Genomic DNA, 22,261 nt, shown 5'->3' on the forward strand with positions numbered 1-22,261 from the left:
TCCAAATCGAGGATCGTTGCGGATACTTCCAGCGCTGTTGGTGACGATGCGGTCGCCCTTCTTGAAGCGGCTGACCTCCGTGCCGACTTTGACGACCACGCCAGAAAATGATACTGCACTCGACTTAGCAACCATGTTCTATAGCGGCACTCTGCTGGAAACGGATACTGACTTCCAATAATAGTGGGGTAATTCAGCTGATACGGGAGTGTTCCCTCTTGGATCTTGTATTCTGCTGGCTGGGCAGCGACCACTTTTACCTCGATGAGAAGTTCCTCTGGGCCCGGTTCGGGGATATCGGCAGGACCGATTTCGGCCTGCTTCCCTACGCCTGGTAGCCATGCCGCTTTGTTCTGATACTCCGCCATCTAGATGCTGAGAAAGAAGTGATTGGAGACTGTCAGAGAGGTGTTGAGTGTGAGTTTCTTGGTTCGTGTATCGTGAGGTGGCAGAGTGTTTATATTCCCTATTTGAAAACTTGATTAGATTGATGATGATATTCATTTAACGCCTATATGTGACCTCCCAGGGGGCATTCCGGCGGGCAGCGCCGAGGAGTTACAGTGCTGACGCACTGCCTCGTGGGCCTGTTCTAGGGTGACTTAGACATGATCAGTACCGTTCGTCCAATGCATATCCCATGCTTGGGCTACCAGCTTTGTAACACTACCGGCTTAGCAATCGCGAGAAGAGGCTTTACTATGACAATGGTGCCAAGATCTATTGCCGGATTACGAAGACGCTCGTTTTTGGTGTGTTGTAGGCTAACACCAAAATCCGCACAGACTCTACGACACACTAAAAACGAGCTCCTTCGTAATGCTACCTAGTGTCTCGGAAGATTTCCGCGCTTCTCTCATAAGCAGACCCACGCCGCCTCTGGTCCGGATACTTCATGTTCCGAGAAACCGTTCTGTCATCTATGGTTAGAGAGCACGTTATGCTTGCTCGATACTAACGCAAGAATAGTAGGCGGCCTTGCTAGCTTGTGATAATATTCGCATGTTTGTTGGATGGAATTAAGTCCGAGATGGGGTTGAGTCCGAGATGATGTAACGCAACCAGCAAACGACGCGTCGCCAGTTCGAGCCAGTCACGCGCTCACGTGCGGACGCTGCTCTCTTCATCACACAACCCATTAGAGTGCGATATGATTGCATGGAAATCGATGTGTTGAACAAGTATGAAAATATGTTGATCTCTGTACTGCATGCAGCATATGCTGATCTACATTTGTCCAAGAGTACCCAGCCTCAAACTCCAAACATCCAATGCCAAAACATCATTGAGATCTAATGTTCGCGCTCGGAAAACAAAATCCTAGACTCATGTTCATCATACTCATCTCATGCCATAACCACCATCACAGCATCAGCCCACAAACCTGGGGCCAACTACCATCTCAAAAGAAAACGCCACAAGCCTGCGGTGGAGATGCACTCAACACCAAGACCCACCCAACCCCATCAATCCACAATCACATCACAGCACACCCGCCAGGGCCACTTCTTGCGCGGCGTCTCCTCCCGCCCCCACCCGTAGCCCCAGCCCCAGCCTCCTCCTCATCCGCATGCATCATCTGCGCCTCTCTCGCGCGCCTCCTCCTGCGCCGCGCTCCCGCCCCACCAACCCCCGCCTCCTCATTCAACATCATCCAATCCGCCCACTTCCTCTCCAGCCGCGCCGCGGCCGCAAAGTCACCCCTCAGAACACGCTTGGTATGTTCCTCAACCGTCGGCTGCCAATTATGGAAGCACTTTAGCTTAATAATTTCACTTGGGTAGGTCGCGACTTTACTCGCAGACCGCGAATTCGGTCTTGTGATCTCCGCGTTTCTTGATAGGACTTCGCGGACGCCGGTCCAGGTCACGTTTGCGCAGTCGTAGGCTTCGATGCGGAGGCCTACTTCGGGGCGTTCGGAGTTTGTGAGGCCGCGGGCGGCACGGTTGCGGTTGCGGAGGCCGGAAGCGGCTTCGGCGAGGACGAGGTCCGAGATGCGTGTGTTGTCCATTTCGAGGGAGGCGAGACGGGTGCAGGCTTTTAGGACGGGGAGCATGCCGACGTCGCCGAGGTTTTCGCAGTACGAGATGCAGAGGTGGCGGAGGTGGGGGGCGCAGGCGGATTCGGATAGGGTCTTCAAGACTTCGTTTGTTAGGTTGTCGATTTCTTCGATGTCTAGATGGGTGAGGACGGGGACGGTGGGGAGGAGGCTGGTCAAGGCATCGTCTGTTAGGCCACCGCATTTTGAGACTTGAAGACCTTCTAGAGACGGGACGTTGTGTACCAATGTCTTCAGGCCTGCATCCGTAATGCTGCGGCAGCGCGTAAGGTTCAGATGCTTGAGGATTCTTGGTGGGACGATTGGGCGATCGGTAAGGACATCAACCTCTTCGTCCACGCCCTCAATCAAAGCAGCCAGTGCTTCGTCATTGAGACTGTCGCAATTCTTCAGGTCGAGCCTCTCAAGAGTGTTGCGCTTGAACAGTGCGACCATCAGCTCGACATCGTCCCAGCCTCGCACCTCGCCTGCCCTGAGATCGCGCAGCTTCGTGCATCCCTCAACAACCTTCTTCAGCCCTCTGTTGTCGATGTTATTACACCATGAAATGTTCAAGACTTCGACTTTCGGGCAATGTGCAGCAAGGATCTTCATTGCTGCGTTCGTCGCACCCGCAAGACCCGAGAGATTGACGTGGACGAGGCGACTGTTCTGGAGTAAGAAGCAGTGGATAGATGTCCGGTCGATCCGGCAGCCCTGGAGCGAGAAGTTCTCCAGGTTCTGGCAGGACTCAATGAAGCCATCCTTGCCCCAGTGTTCTCTCAGTTGTACGCAACCTCTTAGGTTCAAGTCTTTCACGAACGGACCAGCCGATGTGATGATGTTGACCAAAGCGTTGGCAGAGATGTCGCGGTAGAACTTGCTTGTATCGAGATCGCTCCACAGTTGACCATCAAAGCACATGGTATGCCACGACTTGGAGACGCGCGAACAACGCACAACCTCCTTTGGCTCGAGGTATCTCAGGATCTGCATGCGGATCTCCGTTGGCATATCGCTCCAGAAGTTGAAGTTTGCCCGCTTCTGAACCTTGTGGACGGGCCGCGAGAAGTAGTCGTTCTCGGCTTCAATGCCATCTCGTGTATATGGTCGTCGGGCGGAAGGAAGAGGCACTGAGGATGGAATATCTGGTGTCTTCATCCGCAAACGGGTCCTCTCGTCCCAGAAGGGAGTGCCAGGTGGGCTGTTGGCGACGGAGGTAGGAGCTGTGGAGAAGCCATTCGACAGTTCGGAGGAGTAAGAACTGCCAAATGAGTTTCCATATGGCGAGCCAGGCGATGCGAGGGAGACGCAAGACATGGATGCCTTTCCGCCGCTTCTCAGACTGTGAGAGCGGGGTCTACCCAAGTTCGCCAGACTCGAGGACGAGCCCATCCGTTGTAGACCCTTGAGAAGGCGCTGTCTGCCCTTGAGCTTTGGCTGCTCGATCATGATGGCGTCTGATGGCGGGGTTCCCGGCGCGGGACGCATTTCGCTGTGGTCGACAACCACGGAATCGATGGACAAAGGCTCCATGGTGAGCGTGGCTGTGCGGTACGCGTGCTCGGCGATAAGCGGGGAAGGTGGAGGATCAAAGAAGTCGAAGACCGAGGGAGGATATCGTCACGTCTACTGGAGCAAGATGGCAGGATGAGAAGGTGGGAACAGACCCGTACCAGCGAAAAGGAACGAACGCAAGAGGAGCTGACGCTGACCCGGTGGTTGGGTGCGCGGTTTTTGATAGCTGAGCGGATGGCGGAACGCGCAGTTCAGTGCAGTCTAGAAAGGCGGGGATATGGCCCGTGTTATGCGGCGAGCCAGAGGCCGATCAATAGCCTTTCGGTTCAAGAAGGGTTCTTGGCTGTTGGCTGACGAGGCGAGCGGGCATCACTTGAGGGCATCTGGGTGCGATGCTTATGGTGTGCGACCAAGTGACGCGAAGGATGCCAGCAGCAGCGACGTGCAGCTCTTCCATGTGCAGCGAGTTGCTGTTGTCCAATGTCTTATCGTTGCTATCGCGTAGATCCGGAAGGCCCGATTGGGGGCGCGCCACGTGCGGCCTCCGATGTCACCAGCGCACCTCCGAAGAGAGACATTGGTCGCTTGACCGTTGAAGCAGTGTCGCGTGAGCTGATAAGAGCCTTGGATTACAGGCATCTCACTCATCTTGCGAGATGGACGTTTGCTTCAGGTTCAAAATATGAAGAGAAGGCATCGGCATTCAGGGTCAGGTCTCCAACCTGCAGTTGGTGTTATGCAGGGTCAACCAGCAGCAGCCTTTTTGCGTCTAGCCGACATCCACGACCCGCCACTGGTACAAATTCCGCCAATCTGGATGTCTTCTAGATGCAGAGGCTCCGCCTTGGAACTTTTCGCCCCAGACGCCAGGCAAAATACGTCCTTGGGCCCAACGGCACATGGACCATTCAGCCGGGCTTCTCCATGTTTCCTGACAGGCGGGTGAGGATTGCACCAAGCATGTTGAAGCTGTTGTCCATTAGGTTTGACAACAAGAGTTCGTTGATCTTAGCGTAAAGTTTTTATAACGTAAAGACCTGGGATAGTGTTCGCATCTAGAACTGCTACAGATCTAGTGGATAGAGACTTGCGCTGTGCTCAGGATATCAATCCCCAGGGCCAAGTCACGATACTCCAGCATATTGTAAACCCGAATACAAGCCCCCTCCCATCCATATCCCACTATGCCGCCGTCTCCCCCGTACAATACTTCAAAAACTTGCCATGCGCCCCCGGCCAATTCTCCTCACACTTCGCCTTGACCGTCCCCACCAACATCCTATTCGCCCTAATCTCCACATCCTCCACAAGACTCCACTCGCACCCTTCAGCCCCCTCTCTATCCTCCTCACTCAACCCCTCCGTCTTCAAACACCGCCACGTAGTCTGCTGAGTGAGACCCAGCGGCGCCTTGATAGTCCATAATACGCCGTCGTCGAGATCAGTCATGTGGGCGTCGAACTTGACGGTTGTGTCCCAGAGACCGGCGGGGAGCGCGTTCATGTGGTCGGTTATGCGGTAGCATTTTGCGTCTGGGGTGGAGGGGTCGCTGGGGAGGTCTTCGTGCGAGGCGTATTCGGGGTCGAGGCGGATGAGGAGGACGTGGTTGTGGAGGTGGGAGACGGCTGTCGCGAAGGAGACGGAGCGCGGGAGGTGCGTTACGTGGTGGAGGGTTGCGGTTGTGTTTAGAGCTGAGGGCTGTTAGGGAGAGAGAGGTGAATAGGGGTGAGGGACGTACAGAACATGGCTGGTGGATTGGTCTGATAGCTGATTAGATGGTGGTGAGGGTTGCGATGGGGCACAGGTTGCGGCGCGGATGCCGTTCTATGTAAGACCTTGCGTGGATTGAGCACGAATATGTTATGGTTAATCTTGAAGATCAAAAGCAAGTTTATCGGCAAGAGGCTTGAGAGAAGCTAAGCTTATGTACGTCGAGCGCTCGTTGATGATGCTTCTACAGTTTCACGGCAATAAGCGACGCGTCTCACCCAGGCACAACAATTAGGAATAGGAATATAACTACATTAAGATCTGTGCAACAAAGAAGCCACATCCAGCCCCCCGTGATGATGGCGAGGGCAAAAGCAAGTAGTCGGAGCTACGTGGTTGACCTATGGCATGCATCGGAGTGCGGAGCTTCAGTCGACGCGATCGGGATCCGCGGGGAAGCTGGGAAGCCTGACGGCCAAGCCCTGCAGCGCGTCTCCGAGCTATCACGCCGACCACGACCATCATTCTCTTAGTCAGGCCACCGCTTTGACAAGTCATAAAACTCGCTTTGGAGACCTCAATTGAAGCATCTTCATCTACACAAACGCAATGGATATCCTCACGCAGAAGACGCCCACGGCGCTGGCGATCGCACAGGCGGTGGGCATCACAGGCAGTGTATTCCTGGTTGGTAAGACACTCTGGCACTCAATGACCATCTCTATGGTGGTCAATGGGCAGATATTTCCTCTAGAGAGCTATGACTGATGTATATACCAGGCTCCAACGTCTCCCTCTCCGTCGTCGGCATCCCCGCCGCCATGCAGGCCCCCGCACCCCTCGCCGTAAAGCAATGGTACACAATCTTCACACGCGGCGGCGCAATTGCACGTCCTTTGGCTGCTATCTCAGCGCTGGCAACGGGATACTTGGCTTATCACCGTACGTCCTATTCCATTTCTATCTCCCTTCCAACACCCATGCCGCCACTCCAATCCCAAGCCACCCACGAACAATATATAACTAACAACCCAACAGAAGACCGCACATCCACCCCCTTCCGCCTCAACGCCCTCGCCACCCTCCTCCTCCCCTCCATCGTCCCCTTCACGATCCTCGTCCTCGGCCCCACAAACAACAAACTCATGGCAAAGAAAGACGAACTCGCCAACGCCTCCCTCCGCGACAAGCACGTCGAGCAGTTTGCCAAGGAAGGCGAGACAGTCAAGGAACTGATGGACAAGTGGGCTAGCTTGAACTTGGCGCGCGCGCTGCTTGTTGGTGTTGGTGCGGTGTGTGCTGTTGCGGCGGGTGTTGTGGGCAGGAGGGAGGTTAAGGAGATTGGACGGTTTGCGGGGTGGGGACGGTAGATGGTTGTGAGATGAGGTGTGGGTCATGGGGTTGATGAAGTTTGGATATGAATCATGGCTCATAGGGCAGATAAAGACATTTGGAGGTTATGATACACGAATATATGCATTGATCAATACATCTCAGCTTGAGTAGTAGACCAATATCAGGAGGAAAGAGGTTAGCACTGGAAGAGAAGTATCTGCTTGTAATGAGATGTGCTCTGGGACTTGTGAAGCGCGAATATCTGAACTGACTCCAGGTATATCTACATGTGTACCGAAACGCTAAGAATAAAGCATAAGATAACGGCTATGTGCTTCAAAAGAGCTTAGGCATAAGAACTTTTGGTTAGCACACTGTGATCAGCTCCAATCTGCGACTTAGCATTTACCACATCACTCCGAACATCCAGTCACAAGCCACTTATTCAATCCACAAATACATTTATCTATCCACCTTGCTATAAAGATCCACCCATCAACCCTTCACACAACCCCCATCATTCACTCTCTTAGTTAACCTTAGCCTGAGCCAAGCTGTTAATCTGCTGAGCACCATCCTGAATCTTGCCGTTGGCAGCCTGGAAACGGCACAAGTTACCAGAGCGCTCCTGGACGTTGTTGTCGCATACGAGCTGGTCGTTGGCTACGCAGTTGAGAGCGCCGTTGCCTTAATTCACATTAGCATCGTCTCATATACCCCCTACCACCCCAAGAACACCGTCCAGTGTCTTATGGATATGGATATGAATACGTACAAGCAGCAGGTCCACCAGGCACACACTTGCCAGCCGCACCATTAACAGTGCAAGCATCCTGCTTGAGCGATTGCTCGGGGATACAGCATGCACCGTTAGCAGCCTGCCTGTTCTCAAGGATAGCGCGGGGGGTGTTGCGGACGTTTTCGACATCGGCGATGGCGGCGGAGGAGACGGCGACGAGGCCGAAGAGGAGGGCGGTGATGGAGAACTGCATTTTGGCGGTTGGTTTTGCGAAGTTTGTTGGTTTGGTTTTGAGGTATTAAGCAACTGGTTATTGATTCGAAAGTTGGTGATAGGTGATGGGTGAGTGAAAGTAATTGATCCGCACAGCGGGTAGTGAATAAAGAATAAATGTAGATGTGAATTGGAAGACTGGCTTGAGAATCGCAGTATGGGCAGGGGAAGATGCGTGCTTTATACTTGCTGTGAGAGGCTCTCCTTCTTCTGAGTATAGAGCATTGATACCTATTTCGCTGCTTTCCATAAAAGGTATCCTGGGACGGTGATCCTGAGGCAAGTCGCAGGCAGTCGATCATGCACATCTCAAACCTTTGGCCGGGTGGTCGGGCCCTGGCGGGGATGGTGAACCGAGGGATCGCGGGCGGGCAAAACAATGATTCTTGTGCGTAGGGAGTATGGCCGAGATGGATCGGTGTGCTGTTATTTCTAGTCTCGCGAGATACAGTATACTTACAATGATCTTCTCTCGTGAACTAGCACCTTGGTTGTGGCGTCCAAAAAACCGTGTTACACCCCATCACAACCCAACGCCACACTACCCAACCACAAGCGTGCCGTCAAACCCGAGTCGACAAGCGAAACCGAAGCGCTGCCTTGCACTTGAAACACATGCTGCCTTCTCAAACATGCGGCCTTGGGGAAAGATGTAAAACGTAGAAGAACCTGCGGTTAAACGGCTGATTTAGGCGACGGTCTGTGACATGCAGGTTCAGGCGCTTCCAGGCGCATCTTTGCATGACGGTCGTGAACGAGTTGAGCGTGAAGACCGAGGAGAGCTTTGTCTGAGTGCAAGCGTTACCGATGCCTTGGTTTCGTCGAATGCGATTTTGCGTGTGCGAGAGGCAGGGTAAAACCGCTGGCTGAAGTACACCGCCAGGCGCAGAGTGCTGCTGAGCACCGAGAGATATCACGAGAGGGCTCAGGATAGCACAGACATTCAAGAGATGCGGTACGGGTACCTGCGCATAGCGTTGGGGCTGAAGGCTGTCACGCGCGCATGCAACGTCGGCGCTGACTACGATGATCTTCACACATGTCGCTCGCGCAACATCGCCGACTACGCGAAACATCCTGCTCAAATTCGCCAGAGTAGCAGACATGTCTCTGGGCTGCGCCACAGGTCCTGCGACATTGATAAGAGACATTGTTTAGACTGTCATACGCCTTCTACAGAGACAAAACAATGTAGATGGATGCATGGTACATGTGAAGGTCTTGTGATCTGGAGTTAGATACAATCCTTGCCCATTCTTACATCGACTGTGATAAATCATCCGATATGCGGGAAGTACTGCGACCACCTCGGAACTTCGAAAGCGGAGTCCGGCAGATGAAAGACGTCGAGGAAACATTCGACGATGATGAAGGTCCTACAGGAAATGTAGAAAAGAACGGGAAGAACAGGAATGAACTTGAAGATGAGATTAAGGGTGTGAAAGGCCTGTGGGAAAGTGTATTTCCAGATGCTCTTGGGCCGCTCATGGAGTGGAAGTTGTGCAGCTTCGCCCCAAACCCCATCGCGCAGATCCATGGCTAGACACCAGAGAGCATATGGAAGGCCTGATCCCAGAATGGTGAGACTGCTCACTTTCCAAAGCAATTCATCGGTACTGTGGCGAAAAGGTCGATTCCATACAAGCAGGTGCACACTGCCGTAGAAGAGACCAGCCAGGACAAACCCTTTTGTAGGGGCACTCCTTGTTGTATCGAAATGAGGCCGCTTGTCGTAACCGAGTTTTAAATGTCGCGTATCATGTTGACGCGGAGCAAGCACAATCTTTGGGCGATTGCGCGAACGAACACTCAAGAAAGCGCGTTTCGAACAAACAACGTGCAAGTTGATCTTCCTATCAGCTCTTGAGGCTAAATCGAAGCGTCGAAAGTCCAATTCAGTAAGATCTTTGTATGCGAATCCTTCTTCATATGTGGGGAACGCAAAACCTTGATATATGAGATGCTGGCCCTCCCCATTGGGTCCGATCCTGGCTTGCCTGAGTGAGATGTGCGTAAGAACAGGATGCGGCTCCGAGTTTCCTAAGTTGGAAAATGCGTAGGGGTCTGCGTCCTGTCTAACATCCGTCCGCACTGGCTGCACACATGGATACATTTGATAAACAGCTACCAACGCGGCAATTGGATGTATGTCTGCATTCGTGCAGATAGTCGGCTCCTCAACATCTAGAGGCTTGTTCCACCAAAAAAACCAGTATAGAGACAGAGCGCATACTGCATGCACGGCAGTATTGATCTCCAGAAGCGATATCGAAAGACCTTGAGTGGATCGTGTCAAACACTGGATGCCGAACCAAAGCGCTTGTCCGCAAGTCAAGATCTTGGTGAACATGCTGGCTTTGCTCTTATCTTGTATCTCTGATTCGGGTATATCTGGAATCAGTTCGGGATGATGTTCGGAAATGTACTTAAGACCCGGTAATGTCAATGTCATCCTTTGCCGCCCGCCAGGAAGATAGGCTAGGTCTAGGCCGCGAGTATCAATGGCAAAACCGCCCATCGTAGCGTATAGAGAATGACAGTGCGTCCATGGGTGTCTTTGACATTTCGTATCGGGCTGTGCATTCGTGGGTCGAGGGTGCTTCTCCAGCCGTTTGGTCAGGCCTGTTTCCACTCCAACCCCACTCGACTTTTGTGAGGCGGATCGGAAGAAATGACGCAGCGTCGTCGAAAGCGTACCAATGAGCCCTCGGGGCTTCGGTTGATCAAAAGCCTTCCTCATGACTTTTCCGATCTCTACTGCGTTTATGTGTTCAATGTAAGCAGTCCAAAGAACCTATTCATTGATCAGCATCCATGAGGTGTGCGATGGAGAAGTTTGACGTACCCACTCCGGAGCCAGAAGCGCTATAATCATCCAGCCCGACTTCCGCCAGGTTTGCGTTTTGATTAGCCGGGTCTGCGCTCGGCTTATCTCATTTTCATACTCGGGGATGTTCAAGTGGACGGCTGTCCAAACACACAGGATCATCGTAAGAAGAGATGATGATACTATGGACCACGTGCCGCGGACCAAAGGTTCTGGTTTCCAGGAGTGGTAATGTGTTCCATTGGGTATAGTCGCATTCGCCATCTTCACTGTGCCGCCGTTCAAAGCGGAGGACAGTTCACGCGGCCACGGCGCGATGTGTGAAAGTCCTCTCGTTTGTTGGATGATGGCAGCCGGACTCGAAAGGTCTATTACCCAGTGGAGGTCGAAGCTGGTGGCAAGACTAAGGAAGACAGAAACGGGTCTGTTCGATGTACTATCAGTCAACCGCATTTCAGCTGCCAATGTTGTGGCGGCTGTCACGTCGCCAAGCTGAGATGTACAGCTTCTCCACAGCGCTGCGCGCCGCTCGAAAACCTGGCAGCTGACACGTATGCATGCTGCATGCTTCATGATCACCTATGAGATAACGCAGACATTGATGATGCAGAGAATGCTCTTTCGTAGTGTCGTACAGCAGATTTTGTTTCACAATCCATAGACGAACGTAAGCCTATCGTCGCCCTCCCTGCCAGCTCGCGCAGCCTTCTCAAGCCAATCCGCGAGCCAGGCAAGGCTCGTATGCGACCGCGTCATACCGATGAACTTCTTCAGCCACCGCTGTTGCTGCGGCACTGGGCCTCTGCCATGAGTCCTTTCTGCCTCGACGTCGTCTTCGCTCCACTTGCGCAAGATGTTCTGTCGCGTCTCATTCTCGACTTTCAAGCGTCTAAGGAAGAGCACATAGCCGAGAGCGGCTAATGCGACAGAAGCAAGTGTCCACCAAAAAGGCACGATGTAGCCACCCGCAGCATATTTTGGTCGGAACAGGATCGCTGAGATGACTCCAGCGAGATTGCCCCAGCCATTGATGCCAAGCAGCAACGCGCGCTTGCCGGGCGACGGCGTGTTGCCCGATATCCAGGCCACGGTGAGCGGAGAGGCAACATAGGTACCAGAGAGGAGGATGTTGAGAGCAATGTAGCGGGGTATTGCCCATGAGGACGGTAACAGCACCACGATTACCAGGCCGGTTACCATGATGAACAGGCCGAGCAGTATGGGCTTGAGCCGTATACGATGTTTGTCGCTGTAGCTAGCTGCAAAGTACAGTACTATGGCTCCGCAGATGTGTGGTGGTGCAGTGAGCAAGTTGATAAGCGCAGGATTCGCCTTCTTTGTCAAAGGTGCCAGTACAAGCGGGAGGAAGACGGAGAAGGCATAGACTGGGATGGCAGATAGAACGTTACAGGCGAGAATGTGCCATATCTTCGTGTTGAACACTGACGAAAGGACGTCGTGAGGGCTTAGACCACGATCGTCGACCAGCTGTCGCGACGGCGTGGCTGAGGTGATCGAGTGTTTGGATGAATCGAGGAGACCGCGGGACTCCTCATCGTAAGTTTCTTCCGCTTCTCGATCATCTTCTTGGACTGCTGCCGGCGCGTTCTGTATGTCTCTGTCTCTCACCACACGCGAAGACGCATATCGACGCTCTTCAGGTGTGAGGAACCATGCCGTCTCCACGCTGTGTGGTAGCCAGAAGTATCCGATGAAAGCCACCACGATAGTGAGAGTGCCTTCCAGTAAAAAGAGCACCTGCCACGGCTTCCAATCTTTGTCTGAACCTCCATCGTCGTTTCCGAAGTGGGAGAACACTAGGTAGCTTATAAGGCCCCCAAGCGCACCACCAACTGCCGCCTGACCGTAGAAGAAGGAGAGCCGGCGGCCGAATTCGAAGCGCGTGTAGAAGAGGGAGAGGTAAGTGACGGTGACTGGGTAGAATCCGGCTGGGAAAATGTTAGCCTTGTGGTCTGAAAAGGGAAGCGACAGTCGGATGAGGAAGGAGCAAGCTGAAAAAGCCGACAAAGTTGACGTAGACTTCCATTCCATGAGGCAACATACCTTCAAGACAACCGATGAGAATGCGCAGCGTGTACAGCTGCCACCTATGCCTCACCCACGCATGTAGCGCTGTGCAAACACCCCAAAGAAGCATACAACTAGGCACCCAAAGCACCATGCCATACCTTCTTCCCAGTGCTGCACCAAGCGGTTGCAGCGCAACGAAGAAAGCGAAGAACAGCGCAACAGCCGTATTCAGCGCTCCCTTATCCAAGCCAATATCCGCCGTAAAATGCGCAGACTCTGCATTTCCGATCTGTTCCCCATTAGCAAACCTTCTCACTGCCAAAGTCGGCGTATACATACATTCGACTTATCCAGCGCATTAAACAGGAACAGCAACGCCAGAAACGGCAGTAGCAAACAGTCCAGTTTCCTCAACGTCCTCTTATGCAACCGCGCATCCACAGCGCATGTCTCCTCCAGCTCATCCGGCGGCATCGTTGTCGTGTCGTGTTCCGTTGCTGAGGAAGACGAAGCTGCAGTGAGCTCGTATAGCTGGTGCTCATGGTCGGCCATATTGTCGGGCGCCAAGAGCGAGCCCACGCGCATGCATCACAGGGTCTGCGACTTCGGATGACCTCGGTCGGTGTCGCGGGCAGTAACGGGTTTGGGTAAGTGGGAAAGGGTTAGAGTCAACAGAGTGATGCATGATGGAATGTTGTGGAAATGTCAGACAAGGTACGGAAGATTAGATGGGCGGTTGAGCTATTGTTTTGGACCCTGAGGGCATGACGTTGTTGATTGGAAGGTTCATGGGGGTGCTGGGATTGGCGCTGGAGTGGGAAGGCGCCGAGGGTGGCTTATCGATTACCACCGAGATTGAGGACTATCGTTTTAGATCCCATCTATCATGACACAATAACATCCGAACACATTACGCATCCTGCGTCTACTCCATCATCTCCTCTTCCCGCTTTCCAAACGCCTTGACAGCCTCGTAGTACAACGTAGCAGTAGCTTCACATGGTCCCTTCGCCTTCTCAGTCGCACACTGGTTGAACATGTCCGTCTTGAAATTACTGTCGGTACGCGCCTTCATCGCATCGAAGCGGCCTTGTTGTTTGTAGTTGCGGTAGCCGAAGTCGTGACGGTAGCATGAGTTGATGACTGTGATCATCCGTATTAGCTACTGGCATCGAACTGACGGTGGAATATCGGGTCATATGTGACATGGATGAATGAGGAAATAAACACGTACAGTTGAAGCCAAACGGATTGTCTGGACTAGCAGTGCATCCATTGCTCTCCCAGTTCAATTCCGGAGGACCGACTTTGCCATCACGGTTGGCGATGAACTCCGCGATGGAAATGTCGAACATGTAGGTATCGGTAACCTGCTCGAGAGACGCCTGGCGTTCGACAAGCTGTGCAGGTGCAGAGGCCGCAAGAGAGGCAAAGCCCAGAAAGGCAGCGATGATGGTGGACTTCATGATGAGTAGACTTGAATGAACCGTTCAGGATTGAAGTCAACGTATATAACCCTAAGCTAAGCTACACTGCCTCACTTTATACCACGTACACCACGATGCGTAATGTCCCGATGTTTGCGCCGCGGGGTCTTCCCGGTCTTGGGTGCTTGCGACATTATGGGTACCTGCATGTGTGCTTCGGAGCAGATCACTTGCATATGAAATGAAGCATTTCGTCGAAATAGGCCCTTATGTGCTGGAAGCGTTGTAGTAGGTATGAAACAGCATGCAAAAGAACGGAAGAATGCATGCGCATGCCAGATCTGTCAGATCTGTCCGTTGTCACGGTCTTACGTCGGACTCGCCAAGAGGTATGTGAGCGGGTGATCCGAGACAGCCTCTTCAGCCGCGCTATCACGACCGCAGTTGTTGCGCATGTTGTTGATCGGTATTTAATGGAGGGTAGTGTGAGGAGGAAATGGGAAGGTCAAGAGTGATGACAGTGCTCGACTGCCGTGATGATGAGAAGGAAAGCAAGACTCAAAATTGATTCTACGCAAAGACGAGGCAGACGCTCCAGGTGGTTGTGGGTACTAACACGTCTTACATCGATATCCAGCTTCCGCAATGGCAAGTCTCGTCAAATTGAAAGGGAACCCTGCTAGAAGTGACTGGGTACGCATCCGAACTTGGCAGGTCGACTGATGGTTGTGTGCCGACGACACACGCCTTCGAAATACCGTTCGAGAACCGGTAATGAGATGCTGTTGCAATCGATGTGGATCGTACCAGGGTGATTGTCTGAGGATACCGAAATCTGAGGATTGAGCCTGATGAGTTGAAGAGATGCCCCACATGTTCGTTCTTCGCTGGTTTGAGACACGGCTACCGTTCATCGATGCGGGGCTATCGCTCTGAACACACTGGGACATCTCCGCTAATTCTCCAGCTGTCATGTCCTTCTTCGTAGTATCGTGAGCGGGCCTAAGACATCGGTTAAACATCAGAGAATGCCCCGTAGTCATCACTCCACAAATCGCCATCCTTCGTGCAATGCCATTGAATTGTCTATGAGCATATTCCCACTACTTATACAGTGTCATCCGCTCTTTCTGGTCCTTCCAATCCCCTCGCTTACAACTTGCTGATGAAGAGACGGGCAGCGAACATGCGCAGACGCTGGGGCAGGATGTACTTGGAGAAGATGTAGATGAGCGATGGCAGGAGGATGAAAGCCACGGTGGTCTCGTTGACGAAGAAGAAGGGGATGAGCTGGGGCATGGCCGACTTGAGGATAGTCTGTTACTTGGATTAGCTTCCATCCCTCATTCTACCATGTCCCATATCCATTCTCACCATCTGCTGAGGGCCAACCTCGGTCTTCTTGTTCTGGCTCGCGATGAAGGCGGGGCGCGCCAGGGCGGAGGGGCGGACGGCCATGGGCGCGCGGGCAGCGGCGGCCCTGGAGAAGGGGCGGAGGAAGCGGGCGGCGTTCATAATGGGCTATCTGGAGTTTTGCGGGTCAGCGCGCTGCTGTGGGGGTCCAATTGGCGGAGCTGAGCCTGCGAGAGGGGGAATTGACGCACTGAACGCGATGGTCGAAGCCTGGGGAGATGAGGGGAGATGGTGTTGCGGTCGCGGGAGTTTCGGTGGTGTTGCTATCGTCGTCCGCAAAAGCTCGCACAGCTGCGATCCCGGAAGTTGCCGCGTCCGTGCATTGGCTTGGCGCTGCCTTCCTCTCCCAACTCCGCACTTCCCCACGACTACTCACTTGTATCGAACATTGCGTCTTTGAAAGTTTTTGAGACTCCTATACTGTCGCGTCAACCCAGCGCATCCCCTTTCACGATAGCTTTCGCTCATGTTCTGGAACGCCCCTGCTGCACGCCGCCGGACTGCCTAACACTAGAGTTTAAGGTTTGCACAGTACTCCAAACATGATGATTGGTGTAGAGAATGTCGGGTCTCTTATCCGCATGGATATCACAGACCTCTACAGCTTCATTTCTGGTCCTATTTTATATGACGAAATGAGCCAGTGTTGGCTCTTCCTTTCCACCGTGTCAAGTGCGGGGGGCCTCATCTTCCAACCAATGTAAAGGTGAAGCTTACTGCACTCGTGTGACATTTCCTCACCTGCCCTTGATTTCCAAAAACCAACATGGCAATCGAAAAGATCATGATATTAGGGGTAAGACACGAGACGGACTGGCTGGCATCGAGTGGCTAACACGCGTAGAACTGGGAGCTTTGCCTCACCATCCTCAACGCCCTTTTCCCACAGGAGAAACGACAAGGAACACCCAGATATCAAGTCACTGTACTCACTTATCTTTCGCAAACCCTCAGTCTGCCACCTCACGTCAAGGCCTTCGATGTACAGCACAAGAAATCCGGCTATTCGTCTGCTTCACTGCAATCAGTAATGACCGGACAAGACTTAGTTATAAGCACAATGTCGGGCGGAGATTCAGAGCAACAAATCCGCATAATCAACGCCGCCATCGCCGCCGGCGTCAGGCGCTTCATCCCTGATGAATTCAGTCACGATAGCATGAACAAGCAAATACAGGCGCGCATTCCAAAAGATGCCGGCCGGGCGAAGGTCATTGCTCATCTGAGGAGTATGCGGGAGGATTACCCATATTTCGAATGGACAGCGATTGCGACAGGATATACGCTCGACACCCAGCTTATCAGCGGTAATATGGGTTTCGATCTCGACTGGCACAGCGCGACTATTCACGGCATCGGCACTGAAGCTTTCGCAGCTTCTAGTTTGGAGAGAGTCGGACGCGTCGTGGAACGCGTCATCACACACTGGGACCAAGTCAGGAACCAATACATATACGCTGCAGGCGTCATAACGTCTGCCAACGAGGTTCTGAGATCTACTGAAAAGACGACTGGCCGTGAATTTACTGTCGGAAATCACGATGTCCAAGAGTGTGTTGCAGAGGGAGAGAAAAGAATAGAGAAAGGATTTCCCGACTCAGGCATGTTTCTGCTCGAGCGGAGCGTGCTGTATGACGAACAACTGGACGCATCAAGACCTTTCAGGAATCGCAACTCGAACTATGTCCTAGGACTCAAATCAGAGTCGGTCGAGACTATCGTCAGAACCGCCTACGACGACTTCAAACACTACGGCAAACCAGGATGCGGGTGTTCAGCTTGATACCCCACTTAACGTCAGACTTCTATACCATACCATCAACCTCACGTCTAATTCTACCTCGTCTCCCCTCCAATCGCACTGCCTGCCCAGACCATAGCCCTCCCCCGCAAGATCCGCATATCCCGCATAATCTCCCATCTCCACATCCACCCCTACCCGTCCTCTTTCCCGGAGCGGCAGACAAACAGTCCTTCATATAACTCAAAAGCCACCCTTACCGATCAGGAACGATGTCGTGCATACACCCGGATAACGCCACGTCGTAGATCCCGTTCGGCATCGCTTGGACCCTGAGTTCGACCCAGCCTCAGGATACGAGGCCAGGATTGTGGTATGGAGGGATACGCGGGATACGAGAGCGCATGGCGGGCCATTGTGAAGGACGTTGCGCATGAGTAATTTCCTGAATGTCAATAAAGTTTGAGGAAGTGTGGATTTCGCGGGATAAGGACTGGATGTGGACGGCGTTGTTCGTGATGGGAAGCGCAAAGCGCGCGTGGCCTTTACGATACCACTCAGGAAGCAAGAACCACATCACTAATAACAACCCTCCCCAATATGAGTAACATCATATACCCTCTCAACTATTTTTAACCAAATATCTTCTCCACTTTCCCTACCACCCACTGTCCCTCCCCTCCCCACCCACCATCCGACGACGGCCTCAACCTCGGTCAAAACTCCCAACATGTGTCCACACCCAACCCACACGGCCTCATCCACGTTACACAGCCTCGTCACAGCCTCAGTTTCGGGCTGCAGGATCTGAGACCCAACGGCAAAAAGGCTGAAACACCGCATGTGCGGGAGGCGTTATCTGGGTCTCACCGGCAAATGTTGACAGTGAGGGTGGTTGCTGGGTGAGTAGAATGGAGTGGAGGGGGGAGGGGATGTGAGAGGTGGGGTGGTGGTAAGAAGATGTGTGTTGGTTGTTGGGTGTTGTGGTTGTGGGTGTGGTTGTGGTTATAGTTGTGGTTTTGATGTTTGGGTGAGTTGGTGAGGTGGCAGTGCGGGAAAAAGATCAAAGTGTCGGATGTGGCTGAGCGTTGGGCATCCTTTTGCTTGTTCCCGCACCGCTCGCTGCAGGTCCAGTCGACCAAACCAACGGTCTTTTTATTTTCCTAAGCACGTTTGCTCAACACGTTTCTATTTTTCCATCATCCAAATATAGCCAATTCAACACTTCTCGTCTGTGATTGTAAAACTTTTCAACGCTTTGTTCAATGGTATTGCAACACAACTTCTGCAGGAGAAAACAAGTCTATAAACGTTTTTGCGCTGCGCAAAGTAAAAAAAAAAAGCGAGGACTAAACTACGTTCTACCTACGTTGGTTGGCAAAGTAAAGGAGGTGGGGATATCGCTGGTGTGTGTGACAGTGTGACATGTCGAGGGATAGAGATGATGACAGAAAGGCTGCTATGCTACTACTGAAAATGCTGGGAGTCGTGCCTTCGTGAATGCCGAGATTGATGAGTGAACGCTGCTGCGGGAATGGGAACGCTATAAACCAAGAACGCTGGAAAAGGGGTGTAGTAATGGTCGAGGCGACGACGCGACGCGAGATTAGACGCAATAATGAGGAAGTTCAGATACCCGTACCACACCCACCCGTGCGATAGTCTTTCTAGTGCAACCCCTCCGTTGATGTACCGTGGAGCCGGTGACGCCGAGAGAAACCCAGGACACAATTGTTGCTTGTGAAAGAAAGTCTAGAGGACGAAGTTTGACTCATATCATGCTTGCGATCGAGTTGAGGGCTGTGGTAGTCGTTCGTATACCCACAAGCTCGGGTTCGCTGACTTGATGCGAGAGGTTTGGCGAATGCGAATATTGATGGCCGGAGAAGCTCTGCAGGCTTTGGAGTGGCGTGGTAAACATGCCAACTACGGGCTCGTGTCTACTAGAAGGGTCGCCATATGCATCTCCAAATGACGTCGCAGTCGGGGTTCGAAGGGAATGCATGTTGGGCGTGCCTGAAGTGGGTGTTGGGTACGCTGTACTGGGATAGCACGAGGTGTTGACTTGCGGGGTCGACGTTGGTGTGGACGTTGGCATGGGAGACGGACCGCTCGACATGCCGTAGGACTGGAGCGACGAACTACCGGGTATCGGTGTTGGTGTAGAATGGCGGTGAGATGTCGCGTCCGACGTCGAGAGCTCCGGGTTGACTGGATACGAAGACGAGGTCGCTGACGCGGACGACGCTGCACGAACGCGCCCAGCCTGCGTCTCACGGCGGCGCTTGGGGCCATCTTTGACTTTGGGATGTGTGTGACACTGCGGCATTATTAGCATACTTGATCTTATAATAGTTGGTGAAGAGGCGAATAAGAACTACCGAGAGCCAATAGCCAAGCACCGTGGAATGTGGAGGACGTATGACTTACCTTGTATGCATGTCGGAACCACGTCGTTCCCTTCTTTTTGTTGCTGACGAGCGCAATCCATTCACCGCAACTTCCGCAAAGTCCTTCCCAGACATCAAGATTGCCTTCCGTCCGGCGCGTGTCTTGCGGGCCCTGGAATGCCGCGCCAGTAGCTGCACTGACACCATGCGTGAAGGACTTGTCGTACCAGAAAGCGCTGTTCTTGAGTACAAGCCATCTGCCAGGCTTGCATAGACCGCACCAGCCCTCTCGTTTGTTTCCATGACCGCGAACCCAACGCGGGGTGTACAGGTCGCCAACAAAGCGAAGATCCTGCTCGTGTGGTACAAGGTCGGGATCGGACGGGTTCATGTCGGACTCCGGTGGGTTCAGTGCCTCCTCATGCAGGGAGGAGTAAAGATCAGGTGGGTCTGACAGGTCTGCAAAGTGTGATGAGCAGCCGCCGTGACGATCCGCGTTACTTTGGAGTAAGCGGAACAGGCCCTGCGAAGGTAGCGGTCGAGGCACCTCGAGATGATGCTGCTGTTGCTCTTGGTGGGCGAAGAATGGCTGGTTATTGGCATAGGGAGAATTCGATTGCGAGTACAACACGTTCTGCGTTGGTAGGCCGAAGTTGTTGTAGGCACTTGGCGGATAAGCGGGCAGCGAGTGGTGGGGGTTCAGGCGGGGACCGTATGGCGCAAAACGATCCGAAACCTGTGACATTGGGCGTGAGTTGTTTGGGGTCGATGTTGGCGCTTGCCCAGTAGACCACCTCTTGAACCGAGTGCTTTCGAGTGTGTATGGTGATGAGCGGACATTGTTGTGCGGTGTCGGCGACACGCGGGAGCGACTTCCAGTTCGAACAACGCCATCGTACTGAGGTCGTCGTGGTGAGGCAAGCGGTGACAGAAGATGGCTGGCACTCGGCTCCGGGTGGTTCCAAGTCTCATACTCAGACGGATATGAAACTGGTTCCGATGATCCCATCTCTTCGTAGGACGCCGGCTCTGGAAGCACACCGCCAGTGCTAGACATCGAAAAAGACGACTCGGACAGTCTCCGGGTGGAGTTCGGATTGAAGTTGGCCATGTTGTCGTGTTCTTGTTGGCCCATGTTGTTGTATTGGCGTAGGTCGATGATCGGAGTGTTCTCATCGTGTCCCATCATGCCATGACTGAAGTCCGACACATCCGACTCTAGAGAAGGAAACGATTCCAACTCTTCGCACACCTTCTGACCCCATGGACCTTTGTTCGTTAGCATTACATGTATGTCAGCTACTGAAGACGCTTACTTGTGTCGATGACGCCGGGAAAGTAGTCGGTCGTCGCAAGCGATTGCGGGGCAGTCATGGTGGTGCTATAGACAACACCACTGGTAACAGTCGGTTGCGAAGTCATCATGTCCGGTCTTCCCATAAACTGTCGTTGATCCTCTCTGCTGCCTACAGCAGGACCCCGCGGCGTAGCATAGTACTGCTGGGTTTGCGGCACAGCCCACGTGGGCTGGGGTGGCGACGGTCTGGACATAGGGTGCAGGCCTTGTTGCTGGTGTTGTTGTTGCTGTTGCTGATGTTGTTGATGTTGATGTTGCTGCTGTTGCTGTTGCTGTTCATGAGGTGGAAGGCTTGCGTAAGAGTACATTGACTGCATCCCTGGGGAGGGGGAGGGATGCCCCATGGCGTACTGCCGATTAGGTGACGGACGGTACCTAGAAAGGCCGTCAGTATGCGCGCACGAAGCAAAGATGACTGAGAATACTCACTGTTGAACCGCATTGAACTCCATCTTGGGTTCCGTTCTCTATATACAACGACCGTAAGATGTTATGGAAGTAGTCTGTAGTGCAACGTGGTTAGCGACTGATTAGGCTATACTGCTAGACAAGGGATCACCCGTCGAAGCCCTGAGTGACATCGAGCAATACTCAATTAGGAAACTCACATTGATAACGAAAGTAGACGGCTGCAGAAAGGAATGTGGCAGGGCGATAGCGCTGTGCGACTATGGCTGAGCAGATGTGGCGCCGGGGTGGATGTAAGTTTCTCAAATGAGTGTACGAGAACAAAGTTCTCAATCGCAGCCAGCGCGGATGGAGCCCGCTCCAAATGAAAGAAATGTATACGAAGATAGTAGTTGGGCAGGATCCTAAAGAGTGACGGGCCAAATAGTAGGAAAGGCGGTTGGAGGGGTTGCTAGGCTATATGATGAATGCACGGGGGTTGCAACATCCGAGAGGAACAACGAAGAGCAATGATCTCTGTGATTGACGCAACGGAACCGCTTGGGCGCAAGTTTGAGAGAAGTGTCGGGACGCGCCTTGGCTGCAGGTGATCTGGAACGGCCACAGCAGAAGCGTTCACCCAAAAGAGCGTCTGGCGGGGATGGTGTAGTGGGTGGTGGACCGGGCGCAAGGCTGCTGGGATGCCAAAAGGCGATTAGACGCACTCTGAACGGTCGCACCAGTCGTTGTCTCCATGATCCTCTCGGCTGGCTCGGAGAGGCTCCTCGGGCCTGCGCACCAAGTGCCCCATGTTGCTGAGGCGGAGGTGTCGACATGGATGCCGCGCTGCCCTCGGCCATCATGACGACCCTCTGACAGGGAGCACTTGGTCGACGAGTTCAGCTGGAAGGGCATCCCATCACTCGTTGCAGCTCGGCGTCGAGTTTCAGCGCTCGAACAGGCTGGTGCATGTCGTTTATGGAAGGATGGAGAGCTGGGAGAGGTCGGCCGCGAGATACGCAACTTCCCGCTGTATCAACTCCACTACCAGGTTTAGGGATCCAGTTTCATCATA

General features: G+C 53.2%; 9 protein-coding genes across 9 annotated transcripts; 2 read left to right on the forward strand and 7 right to left on the reverse strand.

The window, feature by feature from the left end:
- Window positions 1-1,477: 1,477 nt before the first annotated feature.
- Window positions 1,478-3,574, reverse strand: J4E93_008136 (uncharacterized protein; the record flags this gene model as incomplete). Its single annotated transcript, XM_049346038.1, has 1 exon — window positions 1,478-3,574. One exon carries the CDS (start codon window positions 3,572-3,574, stop codon window positions 1,478-1,480), a length of 2,097 nt encoding a protein of 698 aa, XP_049196971.1.
- A 1,164-nt stretch (window positions 3,575-4,738) lies between these two features.
- On the reverse strand, window positions 4,739-5,301 carry J4E93_008137 (uncharacterized protein; the record flags this gene model as incomplete). The annotated part of the gene is made up of 2 exons (XM_049346039.1): window positions 4,739-5,247; window positions 5,295-5,301. 2 exons carry the CDS (start codon window positions 5,299-5,301, stop codon window positions 4,739-4,741), a joined length of 516 nt encoding a protein of 171 aa, XP_049196972.1.
- A 688-nt stretch (window positions 5,302-5,989) lies between these two features.
- Window positions 5,990-6,636, forward strand: J4E93_008138 (uncharacterized protein; the record flags this gene model as incomplete). The annotated part of the gene is made up of 2 exons (XM_049346040.1): window positions 5,990-5,995; window positions 6,094-6,636. 2 exons carry the CDS (start codon window positions 5,990-5,992, stop codon window positions 6,634-6,636), a joined length of 549 nt encoding a protein of 182 aa, XP_049196973.1.
- A 494-nt stretch (window positions 6,637-7,130) lies between these two features.
- J4E93_008139 (uncharacterized protein) lies at window positions 7,131-7,593 on the reverse strand (the record flags this gene model as incomplete). The annotated part of the gene is made up of 2 exons (XM_049346041.1): window positions 7,131-7,288; window positions 7,377-7,593. 2 exons carry the CDS (start codon window positions 7,591-7,593, stop codon window positions 7,131-7,133), a joined length of 375 nt encoding a protein of 124 aa, XP_049196974.1.
- A 3,495-nt stretch (window positions 7,594-11,088) lies between these two features.
- Window positions 11,089-12,567, reverse strand: J4E93_008140 (uncharacterized protein; the record flags this gene model as incomplete). The annotated part of the gene is made up of 2 exons (XM_049346042.1): window positions 11,089-12,389; window positions 12,564-12,567. 2 exons carry the CDS (start codon window positions 12,565-12,567, stop codon window positions 11,089-11,091), a joined length of 1,305 nt encoding a protein of 434 aa, XP_049196975.1.
- Window positions 12,568-13,396: 829 nt separating this feature from the next.
- Window positions 13,397-13,937, reverse strand: J4E93_008141 (uncharacterized protein; the record flags this gene model as incomplete). The annotated part of the gene is made up of 2 exons (XM_049346043.1): window positions 13,397-13,614; window positions 13,706-13,937. 2 exons carry the CDS (start codon window positions 13,935-13,937, stop codon window positions 13,397-13,399), a joined length of 450 nt encoding a protein of 149 aa, XP_049196976.1.
- A 1,113-nt stretch (window positions 13,938-15,050) lies between these two features.
- Window positions 15,051-15,413, reverse strand: J4E93_008142 (uncharacterized protein; the record flags this gene model as incomplete). Its single annotated transcript, XM_049346044.1, has 2 exons — window positions 15,051-15,215; window positions 15,273-15,413. 2 exons carry the CDS (start codon window positions 15,411-15,413, stop codon window positions 15,051-15,053), a joined length of 306 nt encoding a protein of 101 aa, XP_049196977.1.
- Window positions 15,414-16,371: 958 nt separating this feature from the next.
- On the forward strand, window positions 16,372-17,094 carry J4E93_008143 (uncharacterized protein; the record flags this gene model as incomplete). The annotated part of the gene is made up of 1 exon (XM_049346045.1): window positions 16,372-17,094. One exon carries the CDS (start codon window positions 16,372-16,374, stop codon window positions 17,092-17,094), a length of 723 nt encoding a protein of 240 aa, XP_049196978.1.
- Window positions 17,095-18,823: 1,729 nt separating this feature from the next.
- J4E93_008144 (uncharacterized protein) lies at window positions 18,824-21,251 on the reverse strand (the record flags this gene model as incomplete). The annotated part of the gene is made up of 4 exons (XM_049346046.1): window positions 18,824-19,372; window positions 19,483-20,711; window positions 20,759-21,174; window positions 21,229-21,251. The coding sequence occupies 4 exons, from the start codon at window positions 21,249-21,251 to the stop codon at window positions 18,824-18,826; spliced, it is 2,217 nt and encodes a 738-aa protein (XP_049196979.1).
- Between the last annotated feature and the right edge of the window lie 1,010 nt (window positions 21,252-22,261).

The sequence above is a fragment of the Alternaria ventricosa genome, assembly GCF_023758065.1.
Source record: "Alternaria ventricosa strain BMP 2768 chromosome Unknown scaffold_15, whole genome shotgun sequence".
NCBI classification, from domain to species: Eukaryota; Fungi; Ascomycota; class Dothideomycetes; order Pleosporales; family Pleosporaceae; genus Alternaria; species Alternaria ventricosa.